This window comes from Sesamum indicum, linkage group LG3 (genome assembly GCF_000512975.1).
Source record: "Sesamum indicum cultivar Zhongzhi No. 13 linkage group LG3, S_indicum_v1.0, whole genome shotgun sequence".
Lineage (NCBI taxonomy): Eukaryota > Viridiplantae > Streptophyta > Magnoliopsida > Lamiales > Pedaliaceae > Sesamum > Sesamum indicum.
The window spans coordinates 14,728,116-14,749,231 of NC_026147.1; the positions used below are offsets into that span (position 1 = coordinate 14,728,116).

The 21,116-nt window shown below is 31.4% G+C and overlaps 1 protein-coding gene across 1 annotated transcript; it reads left to right on the forward strand.

The window, feature by feature from the left end:
- LOC105158413 (ATP sulfurylase 1, chloroplastic-like) lies at nt 5,095-14,211 on the forward strand. The gene is made up of 5 exons (XM_011075167.2): nt 5,095-5,703; nt 8,193-8,598; nt 12,150-12,410; nt 12,854-12,940; nt 13,807-14,211. Exons 1-5 carry the CDS (start codon nt 5,210-5,212, stop codon nt 13,942-13,944), a joined length of 1,386 nt encoding a protein of 461 aa, XP_011073469.1. The 5' UTR covers nt 5,095-5,209; the 3' UTR covers nt 13,945-14,211.

Sequence of the window (21,116 nt, forward strand, 5' to 3'; positions counted from 1 at the left end):
TTAATTTTTCTTGCTAAATAAAATTTTTGATTAATAGTTAATTGGAAATAAATTAATTAAATTGGATTTAATTGATCATTATGTTGGACACAAGCCCAAGTCTAGTTGAAGGTGAATCTAAAGAGTCAAACACAAAATCACTATGGAATTGGTGGAATTAATTCAAGAAGAAATGAATTAATTTAATTATATTAAATTAATTCAAGGAGAATATATATATATAAATGATTGGATCATTTATTTAGAAATCCATTTGATGGATGGTTCAAGAATTAATTATTGGATTAATTAATTTTTTGGGCTTAAAACTTTTAAATTAATTGGATTAATTTATTGTATTTGGCTTAATTAATTGATTGGATCAATTAATTAGTATTTGGGCTTAGAATTATTTAATTGGATTAAATGAATCAATGAACTTTGGTTGGGCTTGATTTAATTTGATTAAATCGAGCCTGGTGCATATTTGATGTCCAAACCCATTTAAGGGTGGTTGGAGCAAGTTAAGAATGTGTTGAAACTCCTCACCATGATGAACATGATGGAGGAGTTATTTCATCATGGTTGGAGGTTATATGAATATGGTTATATAGGTTGCCTAGGAGGCAAACTTGGTAGTTATTGAATTTTGAATTCAATTGTATGTGATTACAAAACTAAACATATATACAAAATAACCACCACAAAAGCCATGAATTTTCTCTCTATTTTCTCTCAAAAATATTTTTCGTTTGATTTTATTTTGAAATGGATTCAAATTAGAACACAAAACAATTCAAAAGCACTAAACCTAGTGTTGTGTTTGGAGTTGTTTTTTTTTTCTTGGTTCTTTGTTCTATCTAGCAATAGAACAAGAACTTTACCTTTTCATTTTGTGGAGTGGACAACTTAGAGGAATTTTAGTTTGAATTCTCAAGTGGACGGAATGGGAGAACATAAAGGAAACAATGCACGTTGCAGTTTTCTAAAGAAACAAAAGGTAATATTTCATATTATGTTTCTATACTTTTTGTTTCATCCTCTAGCCACGTGTCTAGCATGTTTACATGGTTATTATTATACTTTTGACAAACACTAAACGCCCGAGAATTTCAAAAGGGAACACCCCTTTGAATCGATTTTTAAAAGTTTTATTTCACGCTTCCATCACATTCTCGGGCCATACCGATTCTTTTGTATAGCACAACATTATGACAGAAGCACATAACAAGCACTTTAGTACGAACACTCGGTGCATAGTTGATGAGACAGGCAGGCTAATACAACAACATGCGTCCCTTAGGACGAGTTCATACTCGGAGTTCAAATAAAAACACTAAACGTGTGGGTTTGAGGGCTTTGGGGATGGGCGAAGGTAGAAACATGACACAAGCTGGTCAGGCACAGTTCAGCCACTCGTGATACATAGATGAAGCTAACTCTCTCTCCACTAGTACCAGGTGGTAGTAGTTTCAATACTACCAATATATTCAACGCTCAAGTCGGTGGTTGCATCAACATGTTCCGAAATCTCTAGCTCTAAAGGATCATTTGGCATCTTTGAGCGTATGAAATTGTACAGCAAACGACAAGTCAAAATGATCCTATCTTGGATGTTTATGGGATAAAAAGACCAGCTTCTCAATATTGCCTAATGAACTTTCAATAGTCCGAAGGCTCGTTCAATGACATTCCTTGCAGAAGAGTGTTTCAAGTTAAAGTATTTTTCGCGGTTCTGTGGTCCTCCTACTCCACGATCCCATTCAAGCAACACCTCTATATGGGCTGAGGAAGCCTTCAGCGTTCGTGTAAACGTTGTCGCACAAGTAGTAATTACCTGAAATGAAACCAAGATAGTTTCACACTGAATAGAAAAATAGAAAACATTCTATATGGTGAAAACAATCTGGTTTGTTATTAAACATTGAATACAACCAAATTTTCAACTGCTTTAAATGCCCAACGTGTTGACGATTGGTTACCATTAGGGACATGTAAACCATTCGGCCTGTTGATTGTGTCGTGCAACACCCTATTATCTGCAGCATTACCTTCCCAACCCATTAGGACATATATGAATTGCATATTTAGGTTACAAACTCTAAGAACATTCACCTGCAACATGGCCCTTTCGAGTGTGATAATCCTGTTCACTAACTCTTACATCAATAAATGTTCTGTCCAGTGCGCCAAGAGACCCCTAGTAAAAGAGTTGGTGCATTGTCATACAAACAGAAATAACAATGCAAGAAATGAAGTGCTATGAAATATTACAAAGCTTGTCGGCCTGTTTACCTTAATCTCCACCTGCTATCGATGCAATCCTCATCAACAAGAGTTGGCAGTGCAAGGAACTTTGTGAAGCATTATTATAGCTTTCAGTACTGCGTGGAAATGTTTGCTCACTATTCTTCCAGATCTAATAAAATTTTGATAACCCAATTTTTCTTGTGAATGGAGATAACATTAAGGAATAATGCAATTTGTTTCGACATAGTGACGAATTTTGTGTCCGAAAGCCCATAGGAATGTTCAAGTAAATAACAAAGACGGTCAAATGCGTTAAGACCCTTAAGTAGGTTCCTAAGACAGACCATGTCATCGTACTCAACTAACCTAAACAGGTGCCTAACTTATTCGAGGATCCTAAAGTTACTCCTGTAACGACAAACCGAACACGCCTGGCGTTCGGGATCCTAGCTTTCAAGTATGCACAATTGTACAAAAAGAATGTGAGTGCAACAACGATACAACCATTATTTTCTCAACAGCAATTAATGGGCATATTTGTGGTTTCTCCTCATTCTAAGAAACATACATTGGATGAGAGTTTCTAATAACAATAGCAAACAATCTATTTTTTATAACACGATACATGTAGTCATATAATGCTAGCACTACTGCAAGGGACGATTTACAAATTTGTGAGTTTCCAGGTACTTAACTTGGGGTGGAATCAGGATAGAACTCTTAGAAAGAATTTATAATTAACATTTCATAATGGTTGCAAGATGAACATCCGTATAGTCCAACTACTAATAAAACGTTATTACAGACAAGAAGTCAGTAAAAGGGGGAAATGCGATTATATGCACCAAAAACTAATGAATCTCTATAGAAAATTATTTCGGGGAATTAGAACAAGGACAAATGTGATTATTTTCAAATAGCATCTCAATCATAAATAGCATACAACTAAACGACTATGCGAAAAAAAAGGGTTATCAAAAGCTAATGTAGTGAAAATATGTTACAAAAAATTGGATGTGTGCACTGTGCAAAATAGACAAACTCAGTGTAACAAAGAAGACAAGTAAGACTTGATAATTGACTAGTTATTACAGTAATGGCCATAATGTAATTTTGTTTAAGTCATGGGGTAATTCAGCTAAAATGAGATGTAATGTTGGGGACAACAAAGGAAAAGAAAGTTAGTAGATAATTTGGTTGGACCCACCTACTTATAAACACCTAACTAAGGCCTATTAGCAAGGCTATCCAGCTTAGGATGTAGTAAACATGGCCTTAGATGATAATAAATTCAAAAAAAAATTATAATAATTTTTAAAATATAATTAAAAAATATTAATAAATTAAAGTACTAAAAATTTAAAAATAGAACTGTAACATCCTGAAATCTTAATAAATAATTATCCATTATTAGTGTAATAATATGGATAACCCGTATGATGATGAAGTATATTTGGTGATTAATTAGAATTTTGTTGGACAGGACAAATTCTTGGAAGTGAACAAAAATTTGAAGAGTAGGAATGGTGGGGCTAAAGTTTAGAATTGTAAAGATGAGAGAGAACAAATACAATTTTCTTTTACTACATATATATAATTATTTTATACACTAAAATTAGTAAAAAAAAATACAAATGAGATGAAAAAGGGGATGAGGTGGTGGAATAAGGACAAGGTGTAAACACTCCTTACATCCTTATCAATATATATATATATATATATATATATATATCAAATATTATCAAACGCTTTATCAAGAATTAGTGCGAAGTGTACGAATATGATCAAACGCTTTGTGAAGAAATTACAATATTAATGATTCATTGATCGTACGTTTTATAATTTATTATAGGACACGAGAACAACGTTTAGGATTATCCACATCATTTCATTATTTAAATAGTTGGGGAAAGTGATGTAAGTTTAGTTAATTGGATCTATATATATGTATCTACTTGTCTATCTATGAACTTGATCATAAATTGTCATGTACTTAACTGGATTATATGTTTGTCTCATGAAATGGTTGTTATATATTTTGTCTATGATTATGTGATACATATGGCGAATAAAGTTGAATTATGGGGATAATTATAATATGGTTCTAATTGATTGATTAAGTTGCGAAAGAAAATGAATGATGGAGTTATTGTGAATGATTGTGACACATTTCTATTTGATAATTGACTAGAATCAAATTGTAAAGATGTCAATGTACAGATGATACATTGAGATGAGCGTCGAATGGAGTTGATAAACCGTCAATGATTTATTAAGATAAGACTATCTTACTTAATGTGGGGCATATTCAATGATTTACAATGAGGTGATACGATTGATGACGAGCTGTATGTTCAAATGATGATATAAATGTGATACGAGAAAAATGAACCTCTCTAACGTTATAAAATGTCCACCATCCTTAATCCATCCAAAAACTTCACATGTAAGTGGTATCCACCACTTCTAATCTCCACTTTGTAGCATGATATTTGATATTATAAACGTTTAAACTAATGGTGGAGAACTTGTATGAAAGTAAAGCGCATGTGAACCAAAAAAAAAAAGGAAGGCCGACCGTATGCTGCTGATAAGTTTTAACGTCTGTCAATAGGAGGGGGATTTTTAGTAACGTTTTGACCTCTTTTTATAATATTTTACTGGTGGAGAACTTGTATGAAAGTAAAGCGCATGTGAACCAAAAAAAAAAAGGAAGGCCGACCGTATGCTGCTGATAAGTTTTAACGTCTGTCAATAGGAGGGGGATTTTTAGTAACGTTTTGACCTCTTTTTATAATATTTTACAAAACATAATGTTAACTTTAAAATTTCATAAAATGTAGCATTAAGTTTGAAATGGTGCTAAATTGTAAGACTAATTTTGTAATTTTGCCTCTCTTTCTATCCTCCCCAAACCTTATAAGTTATAATCATCAAAGCACAGTGAGAAGAAATAAGAGAGAGAGAGAGAGAGCCAAAAATGGCAGCCATGGCTTCTCTTTACCTGAAAACTTCCACCCAGCTCCCTCATTCTTTCCCGAAATTACCAAAAACCTTCGATCCGCCTCTGAATCTCCCCCGCCGGCGGCTCCCCGCTCCGAGAACCAGAATCTCCGCTTCCCTGATCGACCCGGATGGCGGAAAGCTGGTCCAACTCTTCGTTAAAGAGTCTGATAAAGAGTGGAAATTGCAGCAGGCCTCACACCTGCCGAAGATCAAGCTTTCAAAGATTGACCTTCAATGGGTGCACGTGCTCAGCGAGGGCTGGGCCAGCCCGTTGAAGGGGTTCATGAGAGAGTCCGAGTTCCTCCAAACACTTCATTTCAATTCCCTCCGGCTCGAAAACGGGTCGGTTGTGAATATGTCCGTGCCCGTCGTCCTCGCCATCGATGACGCCCAGAAGAGCCGGGTCGGATCGTTTACCAGCGTCGCGCTTGTTGATGAGAAGGACGACATGGTTGCCATCTTGAATGAGTAAGCAAATTTAGTCATTTCACTTTTCTGCTTATTGAATATTAATACATATAAATTTATGTAAATAACAATTTACCTTTCGAACTATTCTTTTTTCATACTTTCTCTAATTTTTCTTTTTTTTTTTTTGGTCATTTTACCATTTAAATTTTATAAAATTTATATTTTGATATATATGATCTTTTTTTATTGATTTCTCTATATAAAAAAATTTAATAGTTAATTGTGTATAATTAATGAAGCTGTTCAATAAGAATTTTTTACTACGTTTTGACGTCATGTTCGTTGAATAACTGATATTTGTATTCCATTTGAAAATTTAAAATTATAATAAAATTAAAATATAATTTAAAAGTGGATCGCATATCATGTGTGAACATTCTAAATAATTAATTTTTAGTGCGTTTTCTTAATAAAAATAATTAAATTGAATGATCCAGAAAATAATGTTTATTGATACTCAAATATGTCATTAGAAAAAAAACTATTAATTACAATATTAATAGATATGAATTAAATCATAATAAATAATTATTATTAATCACAACTAAATAAATTTGATATAAAAAAATAATTTTTCCATCATGGAAAATTATTCACCACATCTAGAAGTTATGGTAAAAATATTTGTCATGACTAAAATATTTTAGCTACCATCGAAAAAATTACCACCAACATCCATTGCGTGGCTGTGGTCATTGACTATTTGTTATGGCTATTTATTATTATAGTTAATTACACTTGGACCCCTTTAAAAATGCTAATTATACTTTTCTCCAAAGAAGTTTTGAAATTACATTTACTCATCTTCCAAAAATTTTTTATGTATGCCTGACCCCCTCCCAATAGGGTTTGGAAGAAAAATTCTTGACGTAAGAAAAAAAATTACATAAATATTTAATCTTGTCTTGTATTTAATATTTTCATGTATATTTTTGTACTTACAAAGAAATAAATATAATATATATATAAAATTAGGTTAACATCACTCTATTTTTTGTTTCATAACTACAAAATTAATACATGAAAATATTAAACGAGAGGTAAAATTAAAAATTTATGCAATTTTTCTCTAACATTAAACGAGAGGTAAAATTAAAAATTTATTCAATTTTTTGCTAACTTCAATATTTTTTGTCCAAATTCTAATAAAAGGGAGTCAGGTGTAAGCAATAAATTTTAAAAATAGTTGTAAGTATAATTTCAAATTTTTTCGAAAAAAAATATAATTTCGTATTTTTAAAAGGGGTGTAAAATAATTAACTCTTATTATTGATAATGGCAATTAACCATAGTTAAATATTATAATTCTTGTTGTATTTGTGCACATTTAATTTTAAATCTTAAAAAATAATTATTATAAACATATATTAATTGGACAAATAAAAAAAATTAGAAATATGGAAGTTAATTAAAAAAATAAAATTTTAATAAAATAATTAACAGAATCTGTATAGTTGTCACGGTTGACTTGATTTCATTGTATTGTTTTTAATTTTCGTTTGTACTTTCAATTGCTGAGTGTCTGAAACAGTTAATGCATTGCTTAGCTGGAGCAACTTAAAAACGTGATTAGATTATGTATATACAGTGAGAAGTCGTGTCCTTTCTCCGACATTGTGTTCCTAAAGTTGGAGATTATGCTGTTTTTAAACTTAAGAAATTATTGCTACTAATTATTTTATAATAGAAGGTGGTTGCCCAGACTTTTATTATTTTTTCTTTTTGGTACAGTAGAATTGGTATATTAATTACTCAATAACTAGGAAAAAAATTAACGTGGAACTAATTAATAAGTAAAAATTTTGTTGCTACAGTATATTATTTAGTTTAAAAAATTTATTTACTGATGAATTTAACAATGAAAATTTACTTGCCAATAAATTTATGAGCGAGTTGTGTGATATATATTGAATAATGTAGATTAGCAAAGATAATTTTACTTATTAATCAGCTCGACACTAATTTTAGTATTAAATTTTTTTGTAGCTTTTGTACCTTATTTTGTAGTAGGTCTGTTCAATTCGATTGACCAAATCGAACTACTTTTTCGATCAACCAAAAATTCAGTACGTCAATACCGAATTGAATTAATTTGTTCGATTCAATCCGGTTATAAACGAACTTTTTTCTAATTTGGTTCAGTTAAAAATCGAATAATCGAATTTAAAAAAAAAAAAACTGTCATTTTTTTATTTTTAATAAAAAACATAAAATGGTAGAATTTTTATAATATGCCTTATGCATAATATAATATATTAAATTGTAAAGTAAATTAATAGTTATCTAATCAATACCCTCCTGTGACAGCCCATCAATCGTCGGGGATATTTGTTTGGTAGCCGTTAATTTTAAAGCAATATTTGTAATTTAATGAGAAAGTATTTATTATTACGACAAATTTCAATAGGACCAAATTTCATAAGGGTCCACTTTAGGTTACCGTATAAACTTGCCCTTTATACTGAATGATACCTATGTACTTGTAGCATTGAAATCTACAAGCACAACAAAGAAGAAAGAATAGCAAGAACCTGGGGCACCACAGCACCTGGTCTGCCCTATGTTGAGGAAGCCATTACCCATGCTGGAAACTGGCTTATTGGTGGTGATCTAGAGGTCATAAATCCGGTCAAGTACGACGACGGTCTTGACCGCTTCCGACTTTCCCCTGCACAACTACGGGACGAGTTTGATAGACGGAATGCAGATGCTGTATTTGCTTTCCAGCTGAGAAACCCGGTGCACAACGGCCACGCTCTGTTGATGACCGACACTAGGCGTCGGCTTCTTAGGATGGGATATAAGAACCCTATCCTCTTGCTCCATCCCTTGGGAGGTTACACAAAAGCAGATGATGTCCCCCTCAGTTGGCGAATGAAGCAGCATGAGAAGGTTAGACGACTTTTTACATTTGCAATTGATATCATATATTTATGTTTAAACCTAAGTCGCATAAAGCGGAAGAGGGGGCGAGCTAGGGCAGGGCAGGGCAGGGGTTTGAATACTCGCTGCATAAGTGGCTCAGGGTGTGTTAAGGATTACTATCATTACAATAGGTCTTTTATAGGTTGGTCATGATTACGAATATCTTCTAATTATTTAAAAAAATTACAAATACCCTTTTGGAGTTAACGACCATCTAACAAATACCCCCTATAATGGGTTATCACGAAAGAATATTTGTTAAACAGTCATTAATTTCAGAGAATTATTTATAATTTTTTAAATAACGAGTAAATATTTTTAAATTATACTTGGATATTAGTTAATTAACTTAACAAAATCTCTACTATTATAGATGTTTAAATATTCTTTTGAAAAAAGTTTCATGTCTAAAATATTCCTATTTAATTATCATATTAAATTAATTGGATTCTATGTCCATATAGATTAGATATGCACAAATCTATATAAGAAGGTTTATCTAACAAAACAATGGTTCTTATGAATATGAATAAATTTTTGTTAAAGATCCTTTGGTTAAGATAATTTCTAGTGATTTATTGTTATTATTATTATTATAATTAGATGAAAAAATAACCTTTATTTATTGAATTAAGTACTTATATAGGAACAAGTTATGATTTTTCTTTTCTTCAAACTTTAAACATCTTTAATTTATTACATTTGAATTTTCCACTGAAAAAATTCATACTTTGAATTGTAAAAGTATTCTCATAATGAAATGTACTATATTAGTCCAACAGTCAAGCAATTTATGTCAAAAAATGTTAGGGTGAATAGCAATTTACCCACTGTGATATTGAAAATGAGCACATTACTCACCTATGAAAAAAATATAGTAATTTACCATGCTGTACTTTTTAAAATGAAGCAATTTGCCTCCTTATACAGAGAGGTAAATTGATTCATTTTAAAAATCATAGAGGGGTAAATTATTGTATCTTAAAAAATACAGGGAGGTAAATTGCTACTTGTTTTTTCATAAGGGGGTAATTTGCTGATTTGCCATACCACAAGGGGATTGCTTGTATTATTTCCAAAAATATTAGAACAAAAGAAGTTAAAAATATTCAAAAACAAAAGTAGACCTATAAGCTTGATTCAAAGTAGAAGCTTGGCATGTTAATAGTATTTTCTACTAATTTAATATGTTAATTTTTAGAATTAATTACATATAAACATCTCTATAAATATAAAATTATATTTTTTTTCAAGCCAAAATTGAATTACATTCACATCCACTCTCAAAATTCTCCGTTTCTACCTAAAACCCTCCCGTTATGTTTGCAATGTTCCTTTTGTGGGCATGGCTCCATACATTTGTCTATTTGTCACCATATAATTGTTCTAGTTGGAGCTTTGACCAAACTTAATTTTGTTTTGTTCAAAATATAATGACAATAAGAAATCATGTTAAAAAGAAAATTAACATATTATTTTTTATGTCTTGATCAATTATATTATTCTCAATTTATTTTAGTATTTTACATATTAAATCATCTTCAAATTATTTTCTAAATTTAAAAAATTTAATAAGTGAAGAATTAAATAAAACAATAGAGTAATAAATTAATATATATAATAGATACATAACAAATATAATATCCCAACAATTTCTATATACTTTTGAAATGAAATTGATATTTTATATATATATATGCTTAACTAAAATTTGAATACTTTTAGGAAAAGAAGATTAAAAACTGCATTTTCTCATATTTTTTAAAGAATATATATTTAAAAAATGAATATATAACTACTCATTTTTATCTAAAAATTATATAGTTAATAGCTTAATTTTATTACCAAATTAATAATATTTTTTACATGAAAGTGTTTTGGGTATTTATTATACTCATTAATTAATTTTGGGATGTAAAGTAGTTCATTTTGTAATTTAAGGTAAATAATGAATGAGTACAATAAATATACAAAAAAAAACTTTCATATAAAAGATCTTTTTGTTGGGATATTATTTTCATTGTGTATCTTTTATATACACTAACTTATTACTCCACTTTAATTTAAAAATTTTCATTTATTAAAAATTCTTCTTATATAGTTAGAAAATAATTTGATGACTGTTTAATATACAAACTACTAAAATATATCAAAAATAATATAATTATTCAAGCTATGATAGGCAATCTTATTCAACCAGGATATAAGTATTATATTTGTTAGTTTAGAGGAGTAAAAATAATTCAGGAAGGCAAAATGTAATTGTAAATCATATTTTTCTTAGGTAAGACATTATCTTACCCTAAGGACTCGTTGGCTTCAAGTGATGGGATTAGGTAGGTATTGATTAATGATGGATTAAGTGTGAAATAAATTAAAATTATCACACTATATACTTTGTTCACTTGTATCGATAAAATTTGGGATAAAACTAATTTTATGCTTATTTTTAATGTATATTTGGGATAAAATAAGTGACAATTGATTAATTTTAAAAAATACCCTCCCATAAAAACCAATGAACAACAACTTTCTTAGAGAAATTGAACCTGGGTATCTTTGTATAAGTGAGGGTTGTTTGTAATTTGAATTTTGAGCTCACACACGTAGACCTCGTCGGATAATATATCCCATCAAGTTAATTAGGTTTTATATCATGTGTTCGTGAAAGACTATAATGGGCTTGTGGCATTAATAGCGGGCCATAATATATTCAAGTAAATGAATGAAAGGACTGAATATCTTGGGATATTAAGCCCAATCACTTGAAGTAAACATAGCCCAAGATTTTGGTTGGATGAAAAGTGATTATATAAAAAAGGTGAAAGTGAACGTTGATGTATAACAAAAGGTTTGGCGTTTGCTTAGGGAGAATAGTTGGAGAGTAAATAAAATTGGATGCATATGAAACCCATTTAAAATCCAACTTTTTTATCATCCAAAATTTGATGGAAAAATAAAAGTATAAGGCCAAGAAGATAATAAAAAGAAAGGAACATATTTTATTTTTATTTACTCTATTATTCATATATAATTTTCTTTTTTTCTTTTTGCTGATAATATTGGTATACAATTTTTCAAGACAATCAAATTGCCGGAAAAACTACTACGTCGTGAATCATTGATAGTATTTTTTATTTTATCTAAATTTAATAGCTTAAAATAAATGCACAATACTCATTTTGATAAATATTTTATTCTTGTTTGACGAATATTTTTACTAATAAGATTCTTAAATTTTCTATATAATACTAACTTGTTTATTTTCAAATATATATTAGAATGGTTAATTATAAAAAAATAGTATTTTTTTCTCAATCTATTTTTTAATACCAGATAAAGAAAAATATTTAAAATTTAATCATAACAAACAACTTAAAACAAAAATTATTTTTCTCTCCCTCTTGCTTTTTTCACTTTACCTCCCCTTCCACTTTCCTTTTTCTGTCACTTAAACCAAACAAATCCTCAAAGCTTCCTTCCGGCAATGTTAACTATCCATTGACGTGTTCTGATAGGTGCTTGAAGACGGCGTTCTGGACCCTGAGACTACAGTGGTGTCTATATTCCCATCGCCGATGCATTATGCCGGCCCGACTGAGGTGCAATGGCATGCCAAGGCAAGGATTAATGCGGGCGCCAACTTCTATATTGTAGGCCGAGATCCGGCAGGCATGAGCCACCCGCTTGAGAAACGAGATCTCTATGATGCTGATCACGGGAAGAAGGTGCTGAGCATGGCTCCCGGGCTGGAGCGGCTCAACATTCTGCCGTTCAAGGTAAACAAACACCATTCACATTTTACTCTAAAATTAGATGCAATGAAGCTTTTTTGTGATGTAATACAATTAAAATAATTAGGAACATCTCGCAGAAATATGATCTTTTTACACAAATCATCCTATATTTTAAAAAATTATACATGCATCCATAAAAAACTTTTAACATTACACAAATCATTCCTATTTTTTAGAAAATTACACACACCTCAGAAATGTTAACAATATTATGCAAACTACCCCTGATTTTAGGCTGTCAGGGATAGTTTTTTAATTACGTAGAAAGGTGATTTGTGTAAATAAATTATAAATCAGGAGTAAATTCTGTAATTATGTAAAAAATAAGAATAATTTGTATAAATGAATCAGGAATCAAGAGGTATAAATATAATTATCCCAAATAGTTATCTTGAAATTTAATACAGAGTTGGGAATTATTTCAGGTGGCTGCATATGACAAGACTCAGAGCAAAATGGCATTCTTTGATCCATCAAGGGCTCAAGATTTTCTCTTCATATCTGGCACTAAGGTATATATGTTCTCTTTTCTTGAAAATTAATAACAAATACGCTATCATCCTTCGAGAAATTACGATATTTCTTGAGATATCTAATATAATTATGTGATTATTGAAGTGATAAGGTGAAAATGTCAACTTTACTTTTATTGAAATTTTAATTTTTTAAAAAATAAAAATAGAATAATGTGATGTTGGACGGATGTTATTGTAAAAAAATATAAAATTTTTAAAAATATGTAAATTCTAATTGAGGGTCCCAAAGATCATTTTAGGCAATTCAATACAAACTTGGAGAGAAACCTTAACGAAAACTAACAAAATGGCTTAATTGTTGAACAGACGTCATTCTTCAAAGATATGAATAATTTCTCAAATAAAAAGATATTTGTAATTGTATCAAATTTCTGGAAAACTCACATAGTTTACCAAAATTGAAAACAAGAAGTAGATTTTTCTGTCTTAACTAGGATTACTGTTAAGATATATGAAAAAGTTTGTCTTCAGAAAGCTTCTATGAAATTCTTGTGTATTTTAGTACATTATAAGTTAGAATAATTAAATAGACATCTTCTGAGGTTCGAGTACAATAGAAAGCTTCATCAATTCTGCAAATTACACAAACATTCCTTGTAGTCTTTTTTACGGTACAAATTTTTCCCTGACAATTCTATCTTTGGGAGAATCAGTTATTTAAAAAACATACATGCCGAGAATATAGTGTAATTAATTTTATTCTACACACGCATCTGATTGTGCTCGACTGCTAGTATACTTAACGTCAGGGTGGTCAGTATGATTAACTCGTACAAGCCCTACTTTAGTTTCTAGCAACATTTTTACTTATTACATTGTCCAATTACATCTTGTTACTCCAGATGCGAACCCTTGCAAAGAACAGGGAAAGCCCTCCAGACGGTTTCATGTGCCCTAGCGGCTGGAAAGTCTTGGTCGAATACTATGATAGTTTATCTCCGTCCGAGAATGGCAGGCTGCCTGAACCTATTCCAGCTTGAAAAACCATTTTATGTGTAAATATGCTTTGGAGAAACCTCGTACCTCTTCATATGTACCATATGTGTGATTTCATCAAACTTCATGAACAGCTTCTCTTCAAGTTTCAACAATAATAATACCATCTAAGGCAGCATGTGAGAAGAATCGACATTCTTTGCTCAAATCTGTAACATTATGGTTTGAAAAGCACTCATCTCAGTGCACATTGTATGATACTGTGTTTTCTGCTTTCTGAAGGATAGGACATGATTGTTGTATGTTTCTCACTTTTAGTGGTTCCTTGTGCATAAATTCTTACAGAAGAATGTTACTGATTAAGGATTGTGGGACTGTTATAAATAATTGTGACCCAATGACTTTATTGAAGAGGCTTACTTGGCGGCCCACTTGCGCAGCCCACTTGGCAGCCCAAGGAACCGACCCGGTAAACCCGACCCATTCTAAACCTACCTACTTATATCTGCTACCTGACCCTAAATCTCATTCTCATCTCTCTTTCTCTCTTGCGCCGACTGTCTCTTCTCCTTCTCTATATTTTCTCTGAGATTTTCTTTCCCTTCATTCAATGGCAGCCATGGGCTCTTTCCTAAACCAACTTAATGGTTTAAGGAAAGTGACCTAGACCTTCCATCCCCACCTCTTCTCTCGACCCTTTAAATAGGGGTTTTCTTCCCCTTGCTGAGACATCGAAAAAAGTGATTATCTCGTAAAGCATTCCTACATTTCTTCGTGAAATCGAGAGTTTGGGGGTCTTTGTGACCTTTTGATAAAAAGATCTAAGTGATCAGAGTGTGTGGTCGGGTTTTGAGTTTCAGTGGTGTTACCGTAGGTCGGTGTTTTGGATACGGTACTTTTGTGACCGTGTTCCCTTGTGTTGGATCTGGCTTAATCTGAGCCGATTTCATTCTACAATTATTGTTTTTCTTTATTCATTTATTCATTGTTATTATTCATTAAATCTGTAATATTCGGTTTGTAATATTCTTAACGAGTTTCGTATTTCCCTATTGTAATAGTTGAATAGGCTATTTTGATGATATCCACTCTACAGGGACTTTTGACTTAATCTTAGGTTAAATTATATTCCCTTGAACTACTTGATGATCAGGCTTGTTCTCTGAACTTCAGCAGATGAAACATCTTGTTCTTGTAATTTTTCTCTATGTGAAACATTAAGGAGGGTAATTAAACCTCATCTGTGATTTAAAATTAGCTGAAAACTCGTCGGTATTAATGAAATGAGCAAAATAAATTCTTGTGTTATTGTAAATCCTGTAAAAAGTACCCGTTTCATCAATAACATACGGAGAGTGCATTACACTCCCAGTTGTGTGAGTATGAATATTTTTTTCTCAACTATTAACAATAAATGTGGTGAGAATGATAAAAAGTTACCCCTTAGGTTTATATTACACTTTATCATAAAATTAAAAAAAATAAAAAAAGAAGCTTGTAATTTGATATTAGATAATAAATAATATTATTAACTAAATTAATGTTATGATTTAGTTTAGATAAATTTTAATAAATTCTATTTATTTATAGGATATATAATTAAATATCAAAATACAAAAAAGTAACTCAATTTTTTAAAGTTATATTATTTACTATAAATGATATTTAAAATTAAAATATATTATTATATATTTAACATAAAAATAAAATTATTAATAAGTATGTGTTAGAAATAGTATGTATGGTTGAGATTGTTTTTTGAAATAATTTAAAATAAGTATTATATGTTTAATATTGTGTTTTGGGAGACATAAATTACTATTCATTATGAAATTATGTCTTTTTTATATATATTTGTGTATATGTAAGTGTGTATATATATGTACATATTCATATTAAAATAGTTACAAACACCCAAATAAGGTGTTTCCGTATGATAGCAAATATTGAGTATGTTTTGATTCATCTCGAAGATAACTTGAAAATAAAAACAAAAATAGTGTATGTTTTTTCCCCTTCTAAATTTTCTTTTTTTGCTCCCTTCCACTTACCATCAGTGACGGCCGATAGATCTGGGCCACTATCGCTCATAAAAGGGGTGTCGTCATCGCATGGATCTAGGCGCACGGCAATGATGCCCTCCGCATTTGGGCAATTGTCGTCTAGAGAAAAAAAGGAATTTAGGCGACGCCAATGCCCCTTTTTGGATGACGATCGCTCGATTGAGGGCAAGTCGCCTTCGCCCAAAGGTATAACGACCGTCATTGCTTTTTACATGTATATAATATATACACATATATATATAAATAAAAATATTTATATACTAGTACAATGTGGACCCTTTATTTTTTATCATTGAAGATCAACGATTGTTAATACAAGTATATAATGGGTGAAAAATTTTTTGTGTTGTTAGGGGGACGGACAGTGGGGGAGAGTGTGCATTATTTTAAAAATTACAATTCATTTTTACTTTTTTTTTATTTCATTAACACAAAATGATTTTTAGCTAATTTTACATGACAAATGAGGGTTTTATGTAATTACCCAACATTAAGGCCCTGTTTGGTTCAAAGATTTCAAGCCTCGATGTCAATATTGTCCATTCAAATTCTAACATAAGTGGTACAATTGTAAAATAGAGAACTTTTACTACTGGTGCAAGTATAATTCCAAAAGCTTTTTAGAGAAAAGCGTAATTTTGCTTTTTTAAAGGGGATTTAAAAGTATTTAATCATAAATAAAATATGCATATATTAAATAGTACTGACTTGTATGCCACAGTCAAAAGTCAAAACACGGTGTTCTTACTATTTTTACGATTTTCAAAAAATTGAGTTGCATCATTGCTAGCAGTTACAACTTTAAGCACAACAACAAACGCTTGATTCATCAATTTTCATCATACCGAATTTGACAACAGGCTTTAGCAATTGGACAGAAAACAATGATTTGTTGGCTTTGTATGACAGCAATCACAATCAAATAAGATGCTATAGTTGATTTTCATTTTAAATAGATACAAATCGTATCGCCTTAAGCAAAAACACTCAATTCAATAAATTAAATATGGAGATAAATATTATTTTATGACATATATATATTAAATTCAAAACATTGGATACTTATGATGAGTTTAAGGGCAGTGTAAGCTTTAACACCAAGAAAACACATGAATAGTCCCATAATTTCCGAAGCTTTATTGTCACAATAATTTGGGGCTCCACCACCATTAGCCCCAATAATTTATTCCTCCAACAAAAGAATTTCCAAATATTGACTATAATCATTTCATTCACACATCCAATGTATTTTTAGTTTTCTATTTTAAGCTTTTTAAAAAGTCTTAAAATTGGGAAATTGCAACACATTTATTCTTATATTCTATGAAACTTCTAAAATGATCATAAAGTTGAAAAACAAAACTCGATACATTCAGTTTCATGAATCCCGTAAAATGACTAAATGTGTCGAGTTTTCATAAAGCAGCAGAGTAAAAATGTCACTCCCTCTTCTATGGGACTAAAAGTGTAATTTTACCGAGATCTAGTTTAATTGATGAAATTGAGGTTTCGTAACCAAGAAGTCATGGATTCGAGTTTCACCAATATGTTGGTATTTGATTTATTTTAATTGTAGTTGTTGGTATACTATAATAGTAATTTAACATTTGAAAATTAGATATATTAATTACTAATGATTGTAAATTTGTGATATAAATGTAATCCATCTCTGAGAAAATATTATGTGTAATGGCATTAGACTTGATTGGTCCTAAATAGGCTGGTCCTGATGCAATGGAGGCCCCTTTGTTATAATGGGGAACTGTTGACAAGGAATCATGTGAATGAAGCAGAATAATTGAGGAAGATGATGTTTATTCAAGTGAAACTGTCATGTTCCAGGCCCACGACATTACGTGACATGAGCTAAAATAAGCTAACAGTTATAAGTTGGTGTAAAAGTATATATTGCAGCTTAAAATATTTTGTAAATAAGTTAAAAAAAATTATAATTTTTTTGATCTCATTATTTTTATATATTTCTAAAATACCCGATCTTTGTAATAGTTAAAATCTACCGACCTACCAGGATAATTAGGTAATTTCACAAATATGATGGTAATACATCAGCTTTTTTACCTAACATTTCTACGTTAGCTTCTTTTTCTATATAACTATTACTTCAAAATACTTCCAATTTTTACATTTTAATCATGTATCCAGTCTAGTTTTCGAAAATTAGAAACTTTTGTAAAAGCATACATAGTGTTTGGTTTTATTTTTGGCCCGTCTCTGAAATGAGTCAAAACATGGTAAATGTTGGTCTTGATTTGTTTTGGAAGTTTTTATGGTGTTTTAAAATGTTTTGAAACAGTGCCTCATTTATTTTTAGTCAAAATAAGTCTACATTAATTATAAGCCCTACAACTAAAAGAATTATATACATACTCATACATATATATAAATATATATAAAAGAAATATGATTTGACAATGAATAGTAGTTTTTGTCTCCCACTAAACAATATCAAACATACCATACTTATTTTATATTATCTCCAAAAATAAATCAAAACATACACACTATCTCTAATACATACTTATTTATCTTTGTTTTTCTCTCTCTATCTCCACAGAACACACCAAAACAAGTCAAAAATGAAACAAACATAGTGATAAGTTTTTGCATACACCCCTTAATCCAATCTCATCGAGCTTAATATACCTAGTCTGTAGGTGGGATTCTATGGCATTGAGAATGTTGAGAACATAGAGCTCCCCATTTTATGTGAATATATAATGCGTACTTCAATTTCACTAGGCTTAATACTAGACAACAGAGCTATAGTGATGAAATTGGACAATGTTACAATGGGTTTCGACAATAACCACATTATACTGCGTTTATGTTACCTTTAAATTATCCCAAAATATATTTTTTGATAGTCATATTTCGTTAGTTGAGGTAGCCACTGTAAATTCATTCGACATACCTTTAAATTATACCAAAAAGAAAAAGAAAAAAACTCACCTCATAGATCTGCTGATTGAATTTTCTGTTCAAATTCCTATTGAATCTTTCATTGAATTTAATTTATACACGCGACATGTATAAAGATGGCATCATTTATTTTATCTAAAGAGAAGTGTGTATATATTAAAAACAGTACAAAATGAATAGCGTTTGGAATAGAAAATCCAAATTCCATAGAAAGAACAAGAAGCCGCAAAACTCAACTCAAACATTCTCTTACACAAGAGTACTCATTTTGCTGGCAGAAATGCAGCTAAGACATGCAAATTTCTTACTTAAATCAAGTTTCGTCGAACAAAATCAATCATATGACAAATGTGCCACTTTTATTAAATTATACACCAATCACACCATAAATATATTATATATATCATATAAGTAGTTAAAATTTAACCAAACCTGAGTTGGAGCAAAAATTTCCCGACACATAATAGATCACTTCACCATATTCCTTCCTCACATCCTAAGAAAAATAATCCTTTGAAACTCCACAGTTGTCGCCGGGCCGAAAGAACATCATCTGACAACCTCTTTTCAGCCAACTTTTGTTTAGTTTAACTGAATTCTCATCATTGTACAAGTACTAAAAGAACACCTTCTAACAGTGTAAAAAGGTCTTCAATTCAGCCTCCTTTTCTGTACTCCAAATGTATGGAATAAGAATGAGAGAAAACAAAGTCTAAAGGCTTATGCTTTAAGCAAACATGACCAAAAGTTGCTGTACTAATCAAGTACCACCACTCTGGCACTACACATTCTTGCTGCATTAAAGCTGTCTTCTAAAGTTTTCATACCTATTAACATCTGAGAAATCGTTTATGGTCGTGGTCGTCTTCATCATGGTCTCAATTCTTGCACGATAGTCTCGGTGATTTTTCATATTTGGGACTAATGTGGTTCTGATCAGTGTTCGAATGTCTGGCTGACATTGTTTTCGTGCAGGAGTAGAGACCGTTGAACATGCGAGAAGGGATGGGGAATCAGAACACGTCAGGGATTGTAGGTATGATCGATCATGCAATTGTTGTAATAAATCTTTTCAACTTGTGATTGTTTTTTCCTGTAAACATCCCTAAGCATTGGCGTCTGGCAGACGAGAAAGGCACCAATGAGTCAGTGGAAAAGGCAGAAGAAGTCAGTTCTGGACATGATTTGAAGGAAGACAAGCCGGTACTAACTCAAGAACATGAAACACAAGGTTCTCAAGAGAAACCTGATAGATCAGATTCTCATGATGTTGGAGCTGATTTAAGTCCTCCTGTCGAAAGACTGGCAAATGGCGAAAAGGGTTAGTAAAACATATATGGTCTCGTTTCTTTTTTCCATTTTAGCCCTGCAGTTTCTCAAGAAGCTTAGGATTTTTACATGGTTCAGAGGAAGAGCACGGATATGTTAATGAGGACTGTGAACCTCAGACATCTGCTATACCTGAGATCTCGAGCAATGGAGTAGAGATGGAAGAGTCGAATTTGGAGGGAGGAAAATCCATGTTGATTGATCAAGTGATCCACAGCAATGGTGAGGAGACGGAAGAGTCGAATTTGGAGGGAGGAAAATCCATGTTGGTTGATCAAGTGCATGATCGGTTACCATGCAATTTAGAAGGTCAGTTGTCATTTTGCATATAATGTCTCAGCTTTGCGTTATTGCATCAAGTCTTACCAAGAAACTTGTCTAGGCACAAAAGAGTATTCTTTGTAATAAATTCTGCAGATATTTGCTACTTAGAGTCTTAGACATGCTGAATCACTTGTTGTAAGGCATGCAATATAGAGTTAGTATTTGCATACGTTTCACAATCAGTCTTGCAATTTTCTGATGTTCTATATTCGAACACCGTCAACAGAGGAGATACAGAGAAGCGACTCCACTTTGGAACCAAAATCCACGTTGACTATTGAAAACTTGGAGATTTTACTTCATGAATCTATCAACATTGCTTCAGAGCCACAACATCAGATGATGTTCATAGAAGAGACGGCCAAAACTCTTGAATCGGTCAACGCCTGCCTGACTGAGATGGAAAGTAGCACATATGACACCCAAGTAGTAGAAAACTTAGGCGTAGACGCCATTTTAAACATTGATGATAATGACGCAGAGAAGAACAAAAATGACTTGGTTGTTTGTGATATGGATTCTGCTAAAGGCGCATTATCAGACACGTGTACGTGTAAAGA